At 42.3% G+C, this 23,799-nt stretch overlaps 1 protein-coding gene across 10 annotated transcripts in view; it reads right to left on the bottom strand.

The window, feature by feature from the left end:
• The window catches only part of pdzd2 (PDZ domain containing 2), an 88,832-nt gene that overhangs the window by 30,586 nt on the left and 34,447 nt on the right, over positions 1-23,799 (bottom strand). For 9 of the 10 annotated variants that reach the window (XM_052068139.1, XM_052068137.1, XM_052068138.1 and 6 more), the window contains 11 exons: positions 23,113-23,258; positions 22,769-22,901; positions 18,992-19,045; positions 16,941-17,040; positions 13,552-13,709; positions 12,337-12,456; positions 7,794-7,908; positions 6,417-6,490; positions 4,823-5,039; positions 1,041-1,158; positions 357-489 (listed from right to left, as the gene is read on the bottom strand). In XM_052068139.1, coding sequence (XP_051924099.1) covers positions 357-489; positions 1,041-1,158; positions 4,823-5,039; positions 6,417-6,490; positions 7,794-7,908; positions 12,337-12,456; positions 13,552-13,709; positions 16,941-17,040; positions 18,992-19,045; positions 22,769-22,901; positions 23,113-23,258 — 1,368 coding nt within the window. The remainder of the gene's footprint in view (positions 1-356; positions 490-1,040; positions 1,159-4,822; positions 5,040-6,416; positions 6,491-7,793; positions 7,909-12,336; positions 12,457-13,551; positions 13,710-16,940; positions 17,041-18,991; positions 19,046-22,768; positions 22,902-23,112; positions 23,259-23,799) is intronic. The other variant, XM_052068133.1, reaches the window with a different exon arrangement.

Here is a 23,799-nt window from a genome sequence, read left to right as displayed (position 1 = left end):
TTGTAAAAAGCACAGCCATCTTATGCTGCATATATGCAGTTGCATATATGCTTATATCTATGTCTATAGCTTATATTTATATTGCATTCTATACTGTGTACAGTTCTTTTTCGGAAACATTTACTTGTGCATGCAACACTTTTTTTTCTTTTCTACCCCCCTCTCCCCTCAATTCTGCTGCTGTAGACTGCAAATTTCCCCAGTGTGGGGCAAATAAAGGTTATCTTATCTTAAACACCGACTCCAATGTTAATGCCCCTGATGTGGCAAACTGGCAAAAGGGCAGGGTTCAATTTTAACTTGAAAGGAAGAAGTTCACCCCAAAAAAATAAAATGCTGAAAAAAACCCCACTTACTTTGGGATTAGGGTGACGACTAATAATGAGACTCACTGGTCCAGGGCCACATTCACTGAGGATGGCGTATGCTTCACTGAGGGCAGCAAAACGAAGACTGACTGAATCCACCTCCAGTATCTGATCTCCCCGACTTATGTGATAAAAGAATAGGTGTCACACAATAGGGAAGTAATATGATTAGAATGCTGTAAAAGCATCAATCAATATATCCACAAAACAAATATTTGCTGACGGTTGACAGATGACAAAAAAATAAATACAAAAATGATGGACAAAGCACTGACGGAAGTGGGTTTTCATCTGGCAGTGTAATTGCCACTACGGGGGTCATGTTCCGATATAACTCTCAGACCACCACTGACGGACGCCTGTTTTGTTGATGACTGACGGAAACAGGTCCCACCTGTAGCGCATTTGATTGTTTGAGGAGGTTTCTTAGAGAGGAGTGCACTATATCGAAAAATAATATCGGAGCTAGCATTCCTGGGATCCCAAAACATTTCGAAACTAACAAACACTAAGTCAGTACAGTTTCATGAAAATAGAGTTAGGTTACCCCTGTGATATATTTTAGCCAAGCTACCAAGTCCTAAAATTGGCAAATGAAGTCTGACTCAAGACAAGTCATGTGTCTCATGTCTCCGACCTAATTATTATCGATAAGAAAACAATTGTTTTTACCTGAGCCTGCCATCCATCTTGGCAACAGAACCCAGAGCTAGGCTATGGATGTAGATGCCAGGAGCAGAGTTATATGGAGTAAGAAAACAAACTCCAATCCCCAGGCCAACACCAGGCTCTATGTAAGGAAAAAAGAAAAAATCACACAGGCTGTCTTATTCTTGCAACAACATTATTGAAAGAACCTTTTGGACGGACACACACACACACACACACACACACACACACACACACACACACACACACACACACACACACACACACACACACACAGGTGCCCGCACACGCGCATGTGCGTAATCACCAACAGTGTTTGGCAAGATCTTTGACAGCTTTGTCTGTATTTTTATATGTAACCGGGTGTTTGAACACTTCAGCTCATATGCAGCAAAATAAGTTTTTATTGAAAATAATCACACAGAGCCAGGCTGACGAGTAGTGTTGTTGCTCCAGCACTGCTATATTTTTCTCGACCAGAAATCGTTGGAGCCTCATGGCATTGGCAGAGGGGATGTTATCATGGTGAAGCAGCTACGAGTTGTTCCACCACAACTCTTGCCTGTTCTCAAACACGGAACTAGGTAAACTGCAGGAAATTGAAGGAGAAAACTCATACAGTCAAACCTCTGTTTTCGAACGTCTCTGTTCTCGACCACATCGGTTTTCGACCAAAAATGTTGAGTTTTTTATGCCTGCGATGACGATCGAATTTCGGTTCTCGAACAAACTGAGCGCACTTGATTGCGTCACTTGAGTACTCTCGCCTTCCTTACACGAGAAAGTGGCACTTCCTCAGGTAGACGAGGAAGTGACACTCGTTTAGCGTTCCATGGTGAACAGACATGTTCAATAAAGATGCTTTTTTTTTTAAAGAGCGTGGTTTCGGTTTTCAAATAAATCGGTTTTCGAACAGCCTTCTGGAACGGATTATGATCGAAAACTGAGGTACGACTGTATTTTGTAGTTTTGGGTTTAAATTCAGTAGTGACACCAGTCCTGGAATTATATTGACACACCTTGGAAGTATGCAGCTATTGTACAATGCAAATGTATACACACATAGCTACCAGTGTTGTGTCCAAGGACCGGCAACCCGAGGCCAAGGCCAAGGCCAAGGACTTGACTCCGAGGCCAAGGCCAAAGACCAAGGACTTGCCTCCGAGGCCAAGGCCAAGGCCAAAGACTTGGAAGATTTTCTGAAGCAAGGCTAAGGCCAAGGACTTTAGAAATTTTCCGAGGCCAAGGCCAAGGACCAAGGACTTGCCTCCGAGGCCAAGGCCAAGGACCAAGGACTGATTTTGAAGCTGAGGCCTAGCCGAGGACATGTATAAAACAATGCTATCATACCACTTGGCAGGTCTTCATGATTTGCAACACCCCTCCATCATAACCCCTTGCACTCCCTAACGCTTGAATGATGTGTTTTTATTCAAAGAGTAGAACAGTCAGGGTATGTGTTATTTAAATTGAAAAAAAACCAAAATAAAAGCATATGATATACATACATTAATGAATTAATGTTTTAGTGCAGTAGTTTCTTAAAAGTAAATCAACACTCAACAGGCGTGACATGGCACGGAAGACAAGTTGAGAAATGACTTTGCATAGAAGTCAATGACTGAGTCCAGAAAAAGCGGTAATCTCTGCAGTGATAATTTTACAGTTTACTGGCAGCGAGTTATGCATTGAGAGAGTCCCACATTTCGAATTCTGAAATGGTCTACTTATTCAATTGCATATGATAATAACACAAACAATAACATATACATACAATTATAAACAATTGCTGCAAAAATTTTAATAATTCAGGAGCAGGCCTGAGGATTTCGGAAATTCATGGTAACCGTTTTTCGGTTCCGTCGGATTACCCAATAGGAAACCACGTTAAATAATGTTGGGTTCCGTAAACCTTCATAATGGGAACCCATTTTTCTATTTTGACTGATATTCATAATCAATAATTCTGACACTCAAAGGGATCATGTTTCAAGGGTAAATGTTTGAAAACTATGCATTAACAATGAACATTACATCAGCAGCCGTGTACTCCTTCCAAAAAAAAGGAGCAAAAACTGGCGTAGTCAACAGTGTATTTTTTCCAATCACACACGGCAAAGATTAATTTACTGGTCATCATTAATACAGGTAAGTATTGATGTGGCTTGACATCCTCTTCCCAAGACGATGCATGTGTAATTTACTATCAATTTGACGAAAGAATTTAACACCCGTCATCATGCGTCCTACAACAGTTAACATTAGCATTACTACACCTTGTGACGAATGTTTTATAGAATAACCAATACTGTTTCATAATATTTTCACAGCGATTAGCCTACAAATCTAATGACCAATTTGCCTCGTAATCGTGCCTCGCGTCGTATTTCGCTCTCGCGTTCTGTGCATACGTGACAGGTGAGTTTAGTGATACGCCCTTTGGACGATTCATACAAAAAATCAGACAAGCATTCCCATTTCTTAAATATCGTAATTAGTAGACCTTTGTGAGTTTTTTTTTCGCCGCCAACTTTCATCCGCGCGATTCCTCAGTTTGCGGACTAAATTAGTAACCCGCATGCGCACATAACGTTATCTGTTGCACCCCCCCCCCCCCTACACTGAAAACAAAACAAAACGAAAGTAAATTAGAAGTAAGACACTCACACACCACACCGCGCCACAAACACACATACAGGCACAGTGAAATTGCGTTGATCACACAGTCAACTAGTGTGAGGTGACTTTTATGGTTAAACTAATTTTCGGTACCGTTAAAATGACACCACGGAAACGACACGCTACCGGTAACGATTGTTACCGTGAAATCCTCAGGCTTGCCGTAGTTTTTTTTTGTTTATTTGTTTTTACTGAGAAATTTCCTTGCGTCCCAAAAACGCACAATATTTGGAACTGTGCGTCCCGTGGGAAAATTATGCGTCGAGGACGCGGGACGCAGAGGTAACGAGATGGCTGAATCTCTAAACATTCTCTGAGTACTACTATGATTACCACTAATACTACATTAATTAATTTAATACCTTCAACTTCAAAATAATAATGAATAATTAAATCAACCATGATTTTAAACTATGCATTATCAATATTCATTATTCCAAAAATGAGAAAGCATTCAGCAAACATAACTGGAATCGAGCAAAAGGACTCCAAATCCCAACGGCCAAATCCGGAAGTGAAGTGCCGACATTATTGACTCCAGCTGTAATGCAAATTACTTGGTTCAAAGAAACATTCTAGTGCGACCGCAAAAATGTGACGACTGTGCAAAAATAACTAAATAAAAGACCCCACTGTTACAGAAAGGCTTTACACGCTATTTAAACTGCCAATCGCGAACGGAACGAACCGTGATTGAAACTAACTGTGATGCCGCGCTTTACAGATGGACTGAGTGTCAGTGGCAGCCCCGCCCCTCTTAAAGCGCCAGATAAAGTCATCGACGTGGGTTTCCCTGGATTGATTTCGTTTGATTTCTTTATGATTTTTGCGGTCCTCTGGCCCACTTTATACCTGTGGACGAAGGATTAGAAGCGCTAATGCCTCGTTGTGTCTGAGGACCGGCAACCCAAGGCGGATTAGAAGCGCTAATGCCTCGTTGTGTCTGAGGACCGGCAACCCAAGGCCAAGGACTTTACTCCGAGGCCAAGGACCAAGGACTTGACTCAGGACCAAGGACCAGCTAGAGGAACGCATCACTGATAGCTACATATCAGTTTCATTATATGGAGTGCTGTAATCCAAAAATGAAGAAAAACAAGAATTACCTTTATCAAGTGTGACCTCCATGATGATGCAGTCTTTTGGACCAGGACCCCTTTGGCCATCAGTCTCATCAATACCAAAGGGAAGAGGTGTTCCCTCACTGGTATTGGAGTTGGGTGAGCTGGAGCGGCTACAGATACTTGGGGTTGCACAGGGTGTAAGACTCGGGCTCCGCAGGCGAGTTCGAATTGTCAGAGTCACAACACCTTTTTTCAGTTGCTAGAGGAACAACAGAAAAGTGTCCAATACTAGGAAATTAAACATATGTGCTTCCTGTACTTATATTCCAGGCGAGAGGCCAATTTATTGCGGGTGGCAAAATTTGTATTTAAATCTAAACATAAACAAAACACATTTAATGGCATTTAATTATCAGTTACCCTAAACAGGTTGCAAGACAGTTGCAGAGTATATATAGACCAGGGGTGGCCAAGCCACAGCTCCCGAGCTTTCACACGACAAGCGTCAAAAACGCCTCGGCAGTGACGATGCCATTCAAACAAGGCGCCTGTTACTTGATTGATATAGAGGACAACCAATCAGATGACTGCATCACCGCTCATGCGCAAACGACGTTAAGCGCTAAGCTAGTCAGTGAATTACCTCTGATTTTAAGGCAGGGGTGCCCAATACGTCGATCAGAATCGACCGGGAGCCAGCGAACTGGTCCCAAGTTGACTGCAAGGGGTGGGAGGAGGATATTGGTGGGGAAAAAAAAGATTTGTTTGTTTGTATCTTTAGCTTTCATTCATTTTCGGCCTGTTTCGACTGTTGTTCATCGTGGCGTGCGTGCATATGTGCGCGAGTGCCCTGGTGGGCACCCACGTGAGTACGTGGGAGCACGCGTGTTTGTGTGTGTGTGCATATGTGTATATGCTTGCACGCGTGCAATCAGGTCGTTCGTGAGAAGTTGGCCGCTTCTAAAGTCGATCTTCGGCCAAAAAAGTGTGTGTGTGTGTGTGTGTGTGTGTGTGTGTGTGTGTGTGTGTGTGTGTGTGTGTGTGTGTGTGTGTGTGTGCGTGCATGTGCGTGTGTGCACCCGCGTGGGCGGAAGGGTATGATGTTGCTCTTTGCAGTAACACAGAAAGAGATTTGGCTCTTCGTCTGACTGGTTGGCCACCCCTGATATAGACAAACAACCAGAAGTGCACAATTTACAAAATGTTACCGGTCTGTCATTCGTTAGTAGCAGAAATTGGCAATTTACAAAGGTTTACCCATCTGTCATCCTCAGTCTATCATTTTTTTCAAGCCTAACCAAACTTCTAATCGTCAGTCGATCAGTCGGTCATGTTATTTTAACCGCACTTCAATCATCGCTTCCGTCAGTAAAATTCACTAGTCTGCCAGTCTATCTATCATCATTTACCATTTTAATCAAACTTTTCCATCTGCGAGCTAGACGATGACATTTTGAGGGGACGGGGGTTACCTATTGACAGAAGTGTGGTTAAAATGACATGGCGGACTTACAATTTGGCTCATCTTGAAATAATGATGAATTGGTGCTCATCCCGCTGACAAATGAGACACCAGCAAAATTTTGGAAATTACCCACCGCTGAGTTTTACATTTTAATTCAATGAGACCAATGACCTTGAAAGTCTGGATAGCTTGTTGATGGGTCATTCCTTGGAGAGACTCTCCATTTACCTCCAGAATCTCATCTCCTATGAAAAAATAGAACACAATACTTTGAGATTTCATCTAAGACTGTTAAACTCATTTCATCCATCTATCCATTATCTGAAACTGCTTAATCCTCACAAGGGTCGTGAGCGTGCTCTGGAGCTTATTCCAGCTGTCTTCAGGCAGTTGGCGAGATACACCCTGAACTGGTTGCCAGCCAATCGCAGGGCAGACATAAGGGGTGTTCACACGGCAACTTTTGCTGTGGTGCAGCACCGGGGCTGCCCCTGTAGAGCGTTCATACGTACAAAATTTCATCGATGTAGCGCCTGAAAACATCTTAAACTGGAGCAAATTTAACCCTGCTCAAGGAGGTGGTTTAAAAGTTTGCTCAGGAGTAACTGCTCGTTTGCCGGGCAGCAGCGATGTAAAATGGTACGTGTGAACGCTACAGGGGGTAGACTCGCTACGCATGAAAAGAGTTGATCACATACGGGTAGAATGCGTTGCTTTTCTGCTCTGTTGTACTTCTGTCATCTTTCTTTTTGTAGGAGACTGCACTGTCTTGGAGTTGTTTGTGTAGTTTGTTCCTCTGTTGTGTGTTCACACCAACCCCCACCCATACAATTTAATTTGTGATTTCCTCTCTTGATTTTCTGTTTGGCGCATTATGTCTGCTTTTCTGAGTGACATTAAAGTCATCGTTGACTTACCTCTTCGGGCACGGTCATTGAAACCCTCTCGAGCACAAGGCACGGAGACAGAGAAGGACGTGCCTGTACTTGCTTGAGTTAAACAAATTAACTAAGTGTATGTGTTTTAAAAAGAACCAACACGACAGCTCCTTGTTTTATTTCTGTATTAATACTATCGTATTGCACGGCCGCAGAAAGTGCCGTGTGAACCGGGGTAAACACGCCTCTCTTTAGTCAGCAGCTTTTTACGTGTGAACTCTCCACAAAATTTGCACCGATGTAAGATATATCGCAACAAAATATGTCGGTGGAGCACCGATGCAAATGTGTGCCGTGAGAACACCCCTGTAGACAAACAACCATAGACACTCACACTCAGGCTGAGGAGTGTTCAAGTGTTCCATTAACCTACCATGCATGTTTTTGGAATGTGGACTACATTCCCACACAGGCACGGGGGAAAACTTGCAAACTTCACAGAGGACAGGAATATAATAATATATACCGTAAAACATATTTCTGTATATATTTCCTGTGTTCCATAATAGTAGTGTCCATAGTATTCGTAGAAAAAAAACTGATTTGTCACGATCAAATTACCTAACAGTTTTATTTTAGCCGGGTAAACAATAGGGAAGAGAAAGGTTACCCTCTTTTAGGCGTCCATCAGCAGCTGCAGCACCATGAGAGAAAATGGTCTTTACAAAAATTCCCATTTGACCACGAGATGAATCCTGGCCACCAACAATACTGAATCCTAGGCACTAAGAAAATACATTGCAAAAATTATTGCAAATATGAATAGCAAACGCACAATTGGAGTGTAATAATTGTGGTTTTATAAGGTATTTCGGAAGAATTTTAGGAAGAGGATGATGTTATCTCTTCAGAATATACAGTACATTGTCAAGATCGTTGAAGTGCTATCTTGGTATCACCGAAGTGGACAAGTAACTGTATCTTACACACACACATTTTGTAACTTTAAAAAAAACAACAATAGAAAGTTGCAGACAGCAATGTATCCCACATCCTCAAATTGTTCATCATGTACCTTACATCTATTTAGCATAAAAGTACTCTCGTCCATTGTTTTTCAATCTTTTTTGAGGCAAGGTACATTTCTTTCATTGAAAAAAATCCCGCAGCACACCACGACCTGGATGTGAAAAAAATCTTATTTTAACAATTTGGTGTTATATTGTTACGATAAGCGTTTTTTAACATTGAAAATTAAAGCATTATACACATTGAGTCGGAATCAAATCAACATCAATCCAATATTTAGTGCATTAGTTTTAATGGCAAGTAAAATATAGTCAATTTGAACGTTAACTTGCTCAGGGTCTGATTTTTTTTCTGTGTGACAGCCGGTTCTTTTTCTCCCGGTCACATGCGCTGTCTCACAATATTGAAGCAATTCCCTTTCCCATCTTGAGTCTTTATATAATTCCAACATTATTCAAATGACTTTTCTGCTGAATGTGTCACATGAGGTAGTCCAGCTTCCGTTTTGTCCATCCGAAAATTTGAAAACATTCATACATAAGCTACCAGTAACCACAATTTAAAACTTAACACACAAGTTTTCCAAGCCAATTCTACATTCGCTGACTCCTATAACACTCAACAGGTAAGGCACCATCTTTGAAAGTCACAGATACAACACTGTAGAATGTGAAGATGGCACCCCCGAGTGGAGAATAACGATACCTGCACATCACAGGCACCATCTTTGAAAGTCACAGATACAACACTGTAGAATGTGAAGATGGCACCCCCGAGTGGAGAATAACGATACCTGCACATCACATGCATATTTTATTGGTTAAATGTTTATATTAACAGATAATTAAAATAAATCCATGATGTCTACTTTTCAGATTTTACTCTTTTGTGATGGCTTCCGGAATATTACCTCACCGATAAGCAATGGACTACTGTACAGAGTCAGGAGGATGAATAAGCCCGTAGGATAGTAAAATACATCCTTGTGACTTGGAAGAAGAAGAGCAGGAAGAAGAAATCTGATATGATGTCATAGCACCGCCCTGAACTACAAATAAAAAAGAAATACAAGACTGGTTAGTGAGAATTACAATATGTATCGAACCCGAATGTCTGGCAGAGACCCAGACTGCAACCCCCCCTCCCAATGCAAAAATATTACGGCGACCAAAGGCCTCCACCTGTGCTGATTGGAAGCTAGATACTTATGCTATTTTGAGACACTGTCTATCACGTCAACAATAAGCAAGATTTTAACATGTCAGAAAAAGCACACACCCGCCAACTCCCGGTGTATGATGCACAGTAACATCTCAGTTCAGCAACGGGCAATGTTCCCTCAAAGGCAAAGCATGTGCGTTGAAAATAACGCATAGCTTGACTTGACCCATTTTCATGAAAAAGTGGTGTTATCAATACAGAAAATACATTTTTGAATATTTGGGTTTTGTGACATCTACGATTATAGAGCACTTTGCCTGCACGAGCGTAAACATCGTGGAGTCAGGGACATCATATCTATCTGTTGATATGATATGATATGATATGATATAATATGATGATATCATTTTGTGTTTTTTCATGTGCCATGAAAACATGTGTTTTCATGGCACAAAAATTAAAATGAATAATGTTTTAAGGATGCCAATCTTTGTCATATGTGTGTTTGTGTGAATAGCAGTTGAATATTTTTTGTATTTTAAATGTCACATTTGTTATGATAAATGTTGCACGGTTTTTATTTTATTTTATTTATACAAATCATAACTTTAGGTTGTATATAAAATAGCGAATCCTGGTCAAATCCTACAAAGCATTAATATACCGGTAAATCTTTAATATATGCATGTATTTACAGAAATTGAATCTTATCTGTCAGACTTGTACAGCTTTAGTTCCAAATCATAAAACAGCCATAAGATTTCTCAACCAGTTTTCATGAAGTTAAGTGTCAATGCCAAAATGTTTTTGGGGTTTTTGTGTGTGTGTGAAAATGTTTTTTTGATTTTTGTCGCTGCCCATCTTCAAAGCCCTCCTCAAAACTCACTTGTATTCTTTGGCATTCGACTCAGCATGACTTAGATTTGTTCTTGATTTTACTGTTTAGGGCTTTCTACCGCCTTTATTACCAATTTGTCTTACTGTTTATTGTGCATGTTAAATTGCTCCATGTACAGCACTTTGTATGCAGCGATGGCTGTTTGAAAGTGCTCTATAAATACTGTTGACTTGACTTAATGACGGTAAATGCATTTGGTACTTAAAAAATATATTTATATGTAAATGTACTGTATTGCATGGTGCAATGCATTTAAGTTATAAGGACGTCAATCCTTGTCATAAATGTAGTAGTTTAATGTGTAATTCTGCTACATCGCCATAAAGATGAAGTGGATACAATCTTGAGGGAAGAGCAAGCCGGCTTCAGGAAGGGAAGGTCTTGCGCCGAACAGATCTTTACCCTTAGAAACATCATAGAGCAGTGCCAAGAACTACAGATACCACTCATGATCAACTATATCGATTTCAAGAAAGCCTTCGACAGCATCCACCGGGAGTCACTGTGGCAGATCGTCCAGCTGTATGGTGTACCCCTCAAGTACATCAACATCTTCAGGTCATTGTACCACAACTCAACCTGTTGTGTCAAAACCAACAGTGGCACAACTGATGATTTTGACATTGTCACTGGTGTAAGACAGGGTTGCATCACCCCGACTCTTCATCATAATCGACTTTGTGATGAGGAAGTCCATCACAGGAGCAAAAGTTGGTATCAAGTGGGGAGGGAGCAGACTAGCTGACCTGGAATTTGCAGATGATTTGGCCGTGTTAAGTCACACCCAGCCCGCACTCCAGGAGTTGACCAATAATCTGTATGAGCACGGAGTTAAGGTCGGTTTGCGAATTAGCCAGGAAAAGACCAAGGCCATGGCCGTCGGACAGCACCAACACCTTCAACCACTCACTCTACACCAACATGACATAGAGTACATTGCACAAATCTTGGGAGTAACATCTCAAATACAGGTGGTGTGGAGAAAGACGTCAACAGTAGACTTGGTAAAGCTGCAGGAGTGTTCCAACGCCTCCGCAACATCTGGTCATCGAAAGCCATCACTACGACCACCAAGCTACGCCTCTATATGTCAGTGGTTATCCCAACAGCGATTTACGCCTGTGAGACATGGATGAAGACAGCCAACATAACCAACAAGTTAGATGTCTTCCATCGGCGTTGCCTGAGATCCATCCTGAGGATCTCATGGAGAGACCACATCACCAACGAGGAGGTGATGAAGAAGGCAGGAGTGGCTGAACTGTCAGACATTGTCTCTGAAAGGAGAAGGAAAATGATCGGCCACGTACTCCGACTGCCAAGAGAGAGACCGGCAAGTGTGGCCATGGACTGGATGCCAGAGGGTGGAAAGAGGAAGAGAGGTAGGCCAAAGAAGACCTCAGTGAGATGGGTGTCAGCTGGCATGGAGCAAGAAGGGTCGCCAGTGACCGGACCAAATGGAGGAAACTCGTCGCCCAATGTTCCAAATAGGAACGGGCGGAACTAACTAACTAACTAACTAACTAACTTAATGTGTAATAATTAACTGTCAGCAGGTTGACATGGATACAGTTGGGTCATCAAAACGTTCTGTCAGTCGTGGATGCCGATTAGACCCTGAAAGCAAAATGCCCGCATGTATCGGCACTGTTGCAAGTCCCGATACCGAAACCTGATATGGGTACTCGCCCATCGCTAATGAAAACTATACAGATTTACCCTCAGCAATTTTAAATGGTGATTGTAACGACAGACAGGAGAAACATTTTTGAAGAACTGTTCAATTCTTGTTGGTGAGACACCAAAATGGAACATAAACCAATGTTAACGTGCATAAGAAAAAAAATTAAATATGTTCATTTAAAAAACAATAATAAATATAAAAATATGATTTGTACGTATATGGGACAGCAATATAAAACTTGTGGTGTCATCACATCATGGACAAAAAAAGGGCAGTAAAATAGTGTGAAGCGTTACTGAATGTGTGCTTGGTTTGTAAATAAAGGCTCTGATAAGCAGATATAATTTGAAGCAACAAACACTGAATTGTTGCTGAGAACATCAGTACTTGAAATACATTTTATGGGCTTTATTCCCTCTCACATGACAAGAGTGCACTCACCTTGCCCTGGCCTTTCATCAGTACTATGCTGGAGATAATGGATGGCTGTGCAAGTCGCCATGGGGATTCCACTTGAACGGTGCTCAACGAACGTGCTGATTTCTTAATGATCTGATATTCCTGAAAGCAAAAGGCATACAGGATAACAACAACAACATTTCAAAAAACTTACATTTCTAACCTTACAATTTGTCAACAACTTCCTATATTTCCAAACACAAATTGGCATAGCTGTCTTTACCCAACTTTTCGTATGTTTGATCTATTTTACATTTCTACTCAGTTACTTGCGGTCATTGACAATTTCAATGTATATATTATCATGATTTAGCTAATGGGATTTGTTTGGTTATCGCTCATGCTGCCATGAAACAGCTTCTGTTTTGCTTTATTTATTTTTTTTAGACTCTCATTAACATAGCAATTCGACTATTTCTGAGTCACTGTTATCGTAACAGCCCTTTGATGTGACACTGTGGAGAATACTAATATGAATAATTTCATTAAGAAATTATACATTTCGTTAATCCTCAAATTTCCTAATTTCGGGATGTAATGAAATAGTCGAAAGCACCCTAACTGGACATGAGATGGAAACTTTATGTAGGTCAACATACTACTGTTTCCGTGCATCTTTATCAGCACACTAATAGATATGTTAACAACACAATTGGGTTCAATGGATTGAAACGTATTTACGGTCATAATTAACATCGGTATATATGTAAAAGAGATGGATCTCCCATTTGGTGGTATAATAAGCAGATTGTAGTAAATAGATATTATTAAATATTTTTGATGGGGGGAAAATTTGAATTGAATGGATACCAGGAAATTGAAAATGAGTAAGGCCCGGAAAAAATCTGAAAGAATAAAGAGTGGTTGCCACGTTTGCCTCACAGTGGAGAAGCTGTGGGTTTGAATCTCCTGTTTGGAGTTTCCAAGAGGGCCTGTGCACGGCCTGGAATAAATCAAAATTTGTTTTCAAATCTCTAAATTACCTCGCGCCAATGAATTGAAAGTGCTCTCTACATACATTTGAGTTGAGTTGGCTTCTCTTTTGCTTTATTAATTTTTTTAGACTCTCATTAACATAGCAATTCGACTATTTCTGAGTCACTGTTATCGTGACAGGCCTTTGATGTGACACTGCGGAGAATACTAATATGAATAATTTCAGTGAGTTTGGAGATTACAAGTGACCATATTACTGACCTGTCTATCTACAGCAGTATCCAGGTGTTGTGGTAAGGAGTGTTTCCGTCTGCCTGGCTTTGAGGACTTCTCTGCAACGCCACAGCGGCTCATACCATTCTCCAGAAAGAGCTCATCATCCTCACCAACTGACTCCAAGCGACTGCTACCGCCTATGACTGGAGAGAATAATGAGCTCAATCCCCCTGTGAAGAACTGTTCTGTGTATAGTTTCGGTCTTTCTTTGTGACACTCGTAACAGACTATGAAACATCACTCAAAATAGCAACTGTCTGGCACTGTGACCACAAAGTGAAATTAATTCATTTTCTTAGATATATTTTACACATTTAAGGAACGGGCGTACCGCATCAGCAAATACGTCAATATGTTCATAAAACTTACAGTATATGAGTGCTCTACAAGATGGTTCTTTTCCAGTAACTAATCAATTTCAAATGACACAAACAAAACTGTGTATTGTGACATTTTCAAAATAATCTGCCAAACACGGTTTAAATATTTGAATGCTGCAATGAAATATCTCACCAAAAACAACAGATGTAACAACAATGTAAGCAATTCTTTGAGTTACTCTGTTATAATGAATGTGAACCAGGTTCTTAAAACAAGAGTGGCCAAAGACCTTTGGCAGGACTATATATTGACCGACTAATGTATGTTGGGTGTGAAAGCAACAATATAAAACAGTTCAAATGACTGAATGTATGATCAAAGGATTTAGTCTACCGGTACATTGGACTGACGCATATTCAACCAACGTGACAGAAAGAGACTAAATATACCTCCTCTGATTTTTTTTTTTCATTGCAAAATGCTGTCTACATTATCTGCAATTGACACAACAAATGGTTAATGAAAATGACCCTTTGATAAACAGAGAGAGAGAGAGAGAGAGAGAGAGAGAAAGAGAGAGAGAGAGAGATATCATCATGTGGCCTAACCCTAAGAGAGGAGCACAGCAACCTCCCTGAACAGAACCCAGTTATAACAGTGGCAGACATACAGGAAAGAGTCTCAGATATGAAGAACTGGACAGCACCAGGCTCGGACATGGACCACACCTCCTGGCTAAAGAAACTCACAGCACTCCATGAGCGCCTAGCAGCACAAATGAAACAGCTGCTGAGGCATGGGACTCACCCAGGATGGCTAACCGAAGGGCGAACGATCCTGATGTTGAAGGATCCCTCAAAGGGCGCAGTCCCATCCAGCTACCGGCCAATAACCTGTCTCTCCACAACATGGAAGCTCATGTCAGGCATCATTGCAGCTAAGATAAGTGGGCACATGGATCAATACATGAGTGAAGCACAGAAGGGCATTGGTAGAGATACCAGAGGAGCCAAACATCAGCTCCTGGTTGACAGAACAGTCGCACAAGACTGCAGGTCCCGACGTACCAACCTGTGCACAGCTTGGATTGATTACAAGAAAGCCTATGACTCGATGCCACATACATGGATCACTGAATGCTTGGAGTTTTATAAGGTGAACAGGACACTAAGAGCCTTCGTTGCAAACTCGATGAGAATGTGGAAAACCACACTTGAAGCCAGTGGCAAGCCACTTACCCAAGTGTCCATCAAATGTGGCATATACCAAGGTGATGCACTCTCACCACTGCTGTTCTGCATAGGACTGAACCCCCTAAGCCAAGTAATCACCAAGACAGGCTATGGATGCCGCCTCAGAAATGGAGCTACGATCAGTCACCTCCTCTACATAGATGACATAAAGCTGTATGCTAAGAGCGAAAGGGACATAGACTCCCTGATCCACACAACCAGGATCTACAGCAGCGACATCGGGATGTCATTCGGGCTTGAGAAATGTAGTCGGATGGTGACTAAGAGAGGAAAGGTAGTCCGCACTGAAGGGGTCTCACTCCCTGAAGGAACAATAACAGACATTGAGGACAGCTACAAGTACCTCGGTATACCACAAGCCAATGGCAACCTCGAAATGGCAACAAGGAAAGCGGCTAAGGCCAAATACCTCCAGTGAGTGAGGCAAGTCCTAAGAAGCCAGCTCAATGGCAGGAATAAGACCAGGGCAATAAACAACTATGCCCTGCCAGTGATCAGATACCCTGAAGGAATAATAAGGAGGTCAAAGGAAGAGATTCTGACCACGGACGTTAAGACCCGAAAGCTCCTAACCATGCATGGAGGGTTCCATCCCTAATCCAGCACCCTGAGACTGTACGCAAGCCGAAAGGAAGGAGGCCGGGGACTAGTGAGTGTGAGAGCCACTGTCCAAGATGAAACCTCCAAGCTCCATGATTACATCAAGGAGAAGGCTCCAACGGATGACGTACTCAGAGAATGTCTCAGACAATGGGGAACAGAGGATGAGGAGCTGGAAGAGGGACCATCATGGGAGGACAAGCCCCTACACGGGAAGTACCACCGGACCATTACTAAAGTGGCCGATCTCAAGAAGTCCTATCAGTGGCTAGAGAGGGCTGGCCTGAAGGACAGCACAGAGGCACTCATCCTGGCTGCTCAGGAGCAGGCCCTGAGCACCAGAGCCATTGAGGCCCAGATATACCACACCAGACAAGACCCAAGGTGTAGGTTGTGCAAAGAGGCACCTGAGACGATCCAACACATAACTGCAGGGTGTAAGATGCTGGCAGGGATAGCCTACATGGAACGCCATAAACAGTTGACTGGCATAGTCTACCGAAACATCTGTGCGGAGTATGGACTGGAAACCCCAAGGTCAAAATGGGAAACACCTCCGAAGGTGGTGGAGCATGACCGAGCGAAGATCCTGTGGGACTTCCAGATCCAGACTGACAAGATGGTAATGGCGAACCAACCAGATATCGTGATCATAGATAAAGGGAAGAGGAAAGCCGTTGTAGTGGATGTAGCGGTCCCAAGTGATGGAAACATCAGAGAGAAGGAAAATGAGAAACTCGAGAAACACCAAGGGCTCAGAGAGGAGCTGGAGAGAGCCTGGAAGGTAGAGGTGACAGTCGTGCCTGTGGTGGTCGGAGCACTCGGGGCAGTGACCCCCAAACTAGATGAGTGGTTGCAACAGATCCCGGGAACAACATCGGACATCTCAGTCCAGAAATGTGCAGTGCTGGGAACAGCAAGTATACTGTGCAGAACCCTCAAGCTTCCAGGACCCGAGCTGAATGAGGGACGGACACCACCCAAGTGGTAAGACGAGGATTTTAAAAAAATATTTATTTATTTATTTGTTATCAATCCATCCATCACATGGAAGGGTAAAGGAGGGTTTGAAAATGTCTGCCACTGAATGAGTTTTAATATGGGCAACTAAAATGACATTTAGGGGAGTGTCAATTAGTCGTGGAACTTCTCTATTGCCGCTCGAGCTCCACTTTCATGGGAGTTCACACCATTACTAACCCTGGGATTGACTGCAAAGCTTTATGGTTCCAGGACTGCAGGAAGATCCTTGGACTGCCTCTGTCTGGCATGTGTCCTCGACTTTGTCCAGGTTAGTCAACTGTAAGCCAAAAAACAAAGAACTGGTTACTGCGGTAATTCATAGTTTTCAAATACTCTTTCATTTTAATTAGCAGGACATATTTTTTAAGAAAAAGAAAAAAAATCATGAGGGAAGCCTGAGTAGAGAGGTTCTGGGCTTGAGTTTCTCACTCAGGCCCACTGTGTAACGTTTGCATGATGACCCAGTGCTTGCAGTTTTTCTCTAGGCACTGCAGCTTCTTTCCACGTTTCAAAAACATGCATGTTAGGTATCATGCAGCCTACAGCTCATGTGTACGAATCGGAGTGTAAATGGTATTCTGTATGCCTCACCAAATATGGATTGACGGTCTAAGGCCACCATACTCAAGTGCATACAGACTTCAGTAACGGATCAGGAAGTGAATTCAAGCCAATAACTTGCCAACCAGTGGCAAAGTTTAGAGAAGAAAATTGTTTCTACCGATGTGCCAAACAGCAGCTCAGACGACCCCGCCCTTATTTAAGTCCCTGAGGGGGTGCTGTGTTGTAGTCCCTAGACTGCATATTTTGCTTCAGTGTGTGTCCAATTGAGACCCTGAAGGGCATCTGTGGGAGGAGTGTTCCCTCTGATCTAAACCAGAGTGGTGCTTTGTTATGGACTTCGGTGCTCATCACGTATTGTCCATAACGAAAAGCATGTTCAAATATGAGTGGTGAACATACATTATGTGCAACTGGCACCAGGACACCCAGGGCCACAGTTAGATGATGGACTTCATAGCCCTGTCATTGGTCACATTTTTTGGACACTCGTGTGAAGAGAGGAATGGAGCTGTGAATTGATCACCACCTGGTGTTGTCTCCAATGGTGGTGGGAGGTTGCCAGTCTGACCAGGCATACCTAAACCTATTTTGAGGGTTTGTACAAACAAGGTGACCATGTTTCATCCTTCGGTTATTGAGGCAGCTGACTAACTGGAGCTACGGTTGTAAAGTGGGCATGTCGTTCAGGCCATCCCAGAACCAATTGATGGACAGCATTTAGTCGCACTGTCTATCAATTCAGTCTACCCGTCTGAGATGAACTGAATTCCATTAATACATTCCAGCCCCTCAAAATCACCATTCTTTGGGTTTGCGTGTTTAATAAATAAAATACAGTACTGGATAAAAACATAATAATCAAGAATGTAAATAAATAAACTGGTTACATAAAGTGTAATTACGGTCCTATCTGCTGTGCGCTTTTTATGGCCTCATGAGTAATATCGGGAACATGCCCGGTTTGTCTCAGTGAGCTTCAGGGTGTGAGTTTAGGGTTAGCTAAGCTATGTACTGTATGGCTTATTGCAAGTGTTCACATTGTGTATTTGACCATTTGTCCCATTCAATAAACAACTGTATTTCACTTCACTCAAGAGGCATCATATCTGAAGTATGTAAATAATTTTTTGGCTTACGATACAAAGCAAAGATTCTACCATGCGATTGTCTATCATTTAAAGCCTGTTTGTCGTCAAAACTTGCAGGGATTGTGAATTTGTAGAATGAGCTTATTTTCAGTGCGGCCAGTTGTGCGCCAGTCACACATCAGACACCAGATTGTCAGCCCGTGAATTCTACATGTGCTTGAGTGACCACGCCAGTGGAAGGGACGCCATCCTACAACAACTTTTCCTCTTGACCATGTGAGAGCACACCACGCAGGACCATAGAATAATATTTCATAAGATTTTAGTGTTATTTATGGTGCGCTTTCCACATTTTTAGTCTGTGGCTCATTCTAGCGAAGCACTATCCTTATGCGTTGTAACTGTTTGTAATGAATTGGACTTTTCAGCAATTCCAAAGTAATTGGCATTAATAAATGGTACAAACAAAATCAACCATATTACCATTCCCAAATTGTACCACTTGGGAGCCAAAAAATCTGAATCATTAGTGTGAGAACCATTTTAAGGCAGCCAAAACGAGTCGGAGATGCTAACCAGATCTGGTAAACTGGTGAATGGGTGGTGACGGAGTCCGACATCAGATTCCTCCTGTGAGAGAGAGACAGAAGAAGGTTTTAACCCTTTCCTGGACAGCAGTTACTACAGAGGACATCATGTTATCAGGTTACAGGTTGCATGAAAGGGTCAGTGTATGTAGGATTAGTGCTATCAAGCGATTAAAAAAAATTGTGAGATTAATTTTGATCTGTAATTAATTGATCTAATTTAAATTTTAATCTCATTTAAAAATTGCAGAAAAAACTATTTTAAATTCATTACATTATTGAGGCAGATCACAGGATTGACATTGCGTAAAAAGTCGCATAATAAAGTTTTTTATTGTTTTTAAATAGACTTGAACAGATGCAGCCCTCGACATTTACTTTCTGCTATATTTGAGACTCATCCAAATCTGACCTGCAACATTTAGTTTTGACCAAACTCTTACAAATTAGGAACACTAATTTACCAAGAGTGCCATTTTTTGAATGTAAATTGTCCATTCATTGTGCCGAGAACTCTCACATGCTCCTACATTTTGACCTCTCCTTTTCTCACCACTGCTTACTTAGCCTGCCCAACTCCAATGGGAGCCTATCATCTTCTGCTAAACAAGCCCAAACATAATGACAGCCAATCAATGTCCGCTTCAGGCTGTGACTGACCAGTTTGCCCACCCTCAACACCTCAAACACAGGAAGCTAACACAGAAAAAGCGATACAGTGAAACTCCTCTCGAACAAAACCTACATGGGCGAAAATACCGCCGTATGTGAAAAAAATCTTCATGCATTAATACAATTCCCATTCTTCTGCCCCCCATATAACGAAAATCCCCGTTGCGTTATACAAAATCATTTTCTCTGCTCCAGCCTCGCAAAGACATTCACTACAACAAAGTCTTATCCAACAGCGACCCCTACTGCTTCATTCGAAAAAAGGCAACAGCAACCACCACACTGGTTTACATAGTGAACAATGTTTATTTCGGTCAGAGCTGCAAATTTCCTGGACTCAACATACTCATTGCTGCTCTGCCATTGGCTTACCGAGCATCATCCTGGTCTCCGATTGGCCAAGAGGGACCTCACGGTCAATGTGTGTAGATACTGAAGCTAGATCTGTAGCATCCGATTAACTGCTCAGAGTAAATTGCTTATGACTCGACGGACATTCAAATAAATGAACGTTTCCTCGAATGCTTTACTTGTTATCATGCTAAAAACACACACAGGACGCTTCGTAGTCCTCGATGGCCATAGTTAGCTCTCGAAGGCTAAAAACCTTACGCTAACTGGAGCGTTTCTCTCTCATTGGCGCTTATAAAAGGCGGACGCTTTTTTGCTCTGCTCCTGCTCCTGTCCCCCCCCCCCCTTGCTCGCCACTCAGTCTATGTGCTGTCCTTGTGCTGTCTTTTCCTAGCCTGCACCGTATTTTTTCAAACAAACCATGTAATTGGTTGACTGGTCTCTTGATGCAATCGACACGATTTTCTCGACGAGAAGAGCAGGCAGTGGGGAGCCTGCTTGCCCCTCGGAACATTTGCTGCTGGGCACACCCTGGATCCATGGAGGAAGCGAAGAATGGTGTGCCTGTCAATACTGTCCGTTGAGGAGGAGGAAGACATCTACATTATCGGCCTTCTAATAGCAGGTATGCTGCAGTTCGGTGTTAGAAGTTTCCTGTTCTATCGCAAAATCCAAATCCCGACTGGAGCAGCTTTATTGGAAGTGAAGAAGCTGCCGGTCATTCTCGATGGTCTAGCGCGAATGTCCAACACTCAAACTCAAGCAGTGACTGATCTCAACCGCTCCGGTTCTGGAGCGTCTCCGTACGATCGACAACAAAGGGAGAAGTTGGAATTCTCGCTTCGAAAAGGAATTGAGGATTTGGCTGATCGGCGCCAGTGAAGGGATACAGCCACGGACTCAAGGCCGCCTGAAATTGTTGGCGGCCGTACCTCCAAAACAAACAATGATTTTTGGACCCCTTTCCCCTGGATGGAAGGTATGCATGGAAGCTAGTGCCCCCACCATCACCCCCTCCTTATCGGCCATGGACTGATAAGCCAGGACTGTCTTCATGAGCAGACCTTGATGAGGCAGCTGCGGCCTGTTCACGCATACACAACCAGACAATCACACGCACATACACATCTTCATCATCACCGTCTTCATCGTTCCTCTTCTTTTCCCCCGCGACGTGGAATGATCTGCGGAGTGCACGGCGGACCGTGCAGCTGGTCAGACAGGCCGCGTCTCGGTCAGCCCCCTCCATCTTCCCCCTTCCCATTCATCCTCCCCTTCATTACATGTTATGTCTTGTGACTTGTTGTAACTGTCATGTCAAAACTGTCATTTTTTTATCCTGGACTTAAATTATCCTCAGAAGAGGATAGTTCATGCGTGTTTTTTTCCTCTCTCCCCACCTTGTGGCTTCCTTTCTGAACTCTGACTGTAAATTTCCCAATTGCGGGACAAATAAAGGATATCTTAATAAACGAACGTTTCCTTGAATGCTTTACTTGTTATCATGCTAAAAACAGCCACGGGACGCTTCGTGGTCCTCAATGGCCACAGTTAGCTCTCGAAGGCTAAAAACCTTACGCTAACTGGAGCGCAAATGAGACAGAAGCGCTCCAGTATGTAAATATGATGTGAATCCATCTCTTCTTCGCACTCGTGACCACCGCAGCAATTGTTTGTAAACCGCGAGTGCCCGGAATATTCTGTTATTAAAAACTTTGAAGAAACTGTTAATCGACTCCAGTCTGTGTTTGGACAACTAATATCTTTATCATCCGAAATTCAACGAACACGCGGAGGAAAGAAGGCCAAATTTGGTGACCCCCAACGTGATTTCGGTCAACACACAGAACAACAAGCCTGCTTGCTTGATTCGATTTACCATGTTTAATAAGTTAAAGTAAAAAAATACTAAAGTGGCTCTTGCATCTTCCTATATTTCTGTATGTGACCTTCGAAGGAAAAAGTCTGCATACCCCTGACCTAAAGCCTCTTGTGGCGGAATACATCCCATTTGGTCATTATAGGGATTTCCATGCCACAAAGAAAGGCACTAGCCATCAGCCAACTTGCAAGCCAACCAGGGCGCCTCTCTTGATGGGCGACGGCGTCAACTCCGCACGTAGTGTTGTTGATGTGTGAGTCCGCATAAAAGACAGTTCAGGCAAAGTCAACTGTTTACAAAACAGGGTGGCACATGTAATTCAGCCTGTGGCTCACGTGACAGAATTTAACACTTTGTTGTACACCCACAATATGATGGTAGCCTAGTCACACCAAATACATAACACTCAGGAATTTAAATAACAATACCCAGCTGTTCTGTAAATTGTGGCATTCGGAGAAATGTATTTTTGGGGTGGAGTGGTACCAAGTAAGCTAACTGAATGCTATACAGCAGTGGTAAAAATGGATCAAGTAATGAAAAAATATCCTTTCGATTAAGTTTTGAAGTTGCGTAGCGTGTAAATAAAAACATAATACTTTATCAAATCTTTTTCAACTTATAATGAATTAAATATCCTACAAAGACATAATATTTAATGGTACCTTTCAGTACCTCCAACAAGGTTATGAACCACTGGCCTACTAAAAATTAGCCACCCAATTGTGACCTAACCTAAAAAAAGTACCCAAATCCCATTATCTCGGTCTAGTTTTCTGTGTCCAGAGATAGCTTATATGCACTACAAATCACAAATGATCATCTTTTGTTTCCTCCTTAAGTGTGTGTTATGTGTGTTACCCTGCTGGCAACGATGAGCTGGACGAGACCAGATGAAGAGCGGAGGATAGAAACAGCCTCTTGATGGGTAAGACCCACTAGTGACTGACCATTAATCATAAGCAACTCATCACCAGCTTGAAGACGGCCGTCCCTGTAATACAAATACAAATGGAAATGCATGGAAACAGTTTTGAAGTAGACCCTTATGACTTTCAAAGGTCCTATTTTGATTTAAGCCTTGACTGTATTTTAAAATGTCCTTTTGATCATTACAAATAAAGTAAGAGGGAAAAAAAAATCTAGCGACAAAAATTGTGAACAAAAAAAAAACACACTTTAGACAAAGCAGTAGAAAACCAAACCTGTGAATTGTTCTTCCCTCCTCAATATGAGCAATGATAATACCATGAGGCGAGCGCTTGGAACCACGCCCACCAGTTATCTGAATGCCCAAGCCCTCTTGACCCTTCACTAGGTGCATTTTCCAGATGTGGCAACCCTCGCTTGGCTATAAGAAAGAAGAAAAACAAAAACATAGACCGTGTTAGTGTTGTTTCATGTGTCACAAAGCACATCTGATTCCTAAAAAAAGAGAATCTTAAATGAGTTTTGAAACTGATGGAGGTTTTCTTTCCAAAAAGATAAAGGAAAGCACTTATTATAAAGTATATGCCAAATGAATTGTGGCCATGTGCGGAAGTCACTGGATATTGTCTTGTGAGACAGTCGGTCACAAACTACAGGTTGGATACCTTAAAGCACTGGTGTCAAACTCAAGGCCCAAGGGTCAGATCCGGCCCGCGCGACATCATTAATGTGGTACATCACGTGTGTCAACTATTGTTTCGAACAATATTTCATCTCTTGAGATGGAGATGGGATTTGTTACCACGAACCCCCATTTCAAAAATTTTTTGAAATAGCTGTTGAAATAATTGACCGGCTTCTGATTTAAAAGCTAGTTTGTTGTCGATATGTGATAATATAAGGGGGTCTTATGGGTTCACAGTCATAACAGTCGTCAGAGAGAAACCATACCTAGGATGTGG

Source organism: Hippocampus zosterae, chromosome 6, assembly GCF_025434085.1.
Source record: "Hippocampus zosterae strain Florida chromosome 6, ASM2543408v3, whole genome shotgun sequence".
NCBI lineage: Eukaryota > Metazoa > Chordata > Actinopteri > Syngnathiformes > Syngnathidae > Hippocampus > Hippocampus zosterae.
Note: the sequence above shows the minus strand (reverse complement) of the source record. Positions and strands in the feature narration are given on the sequence as shown.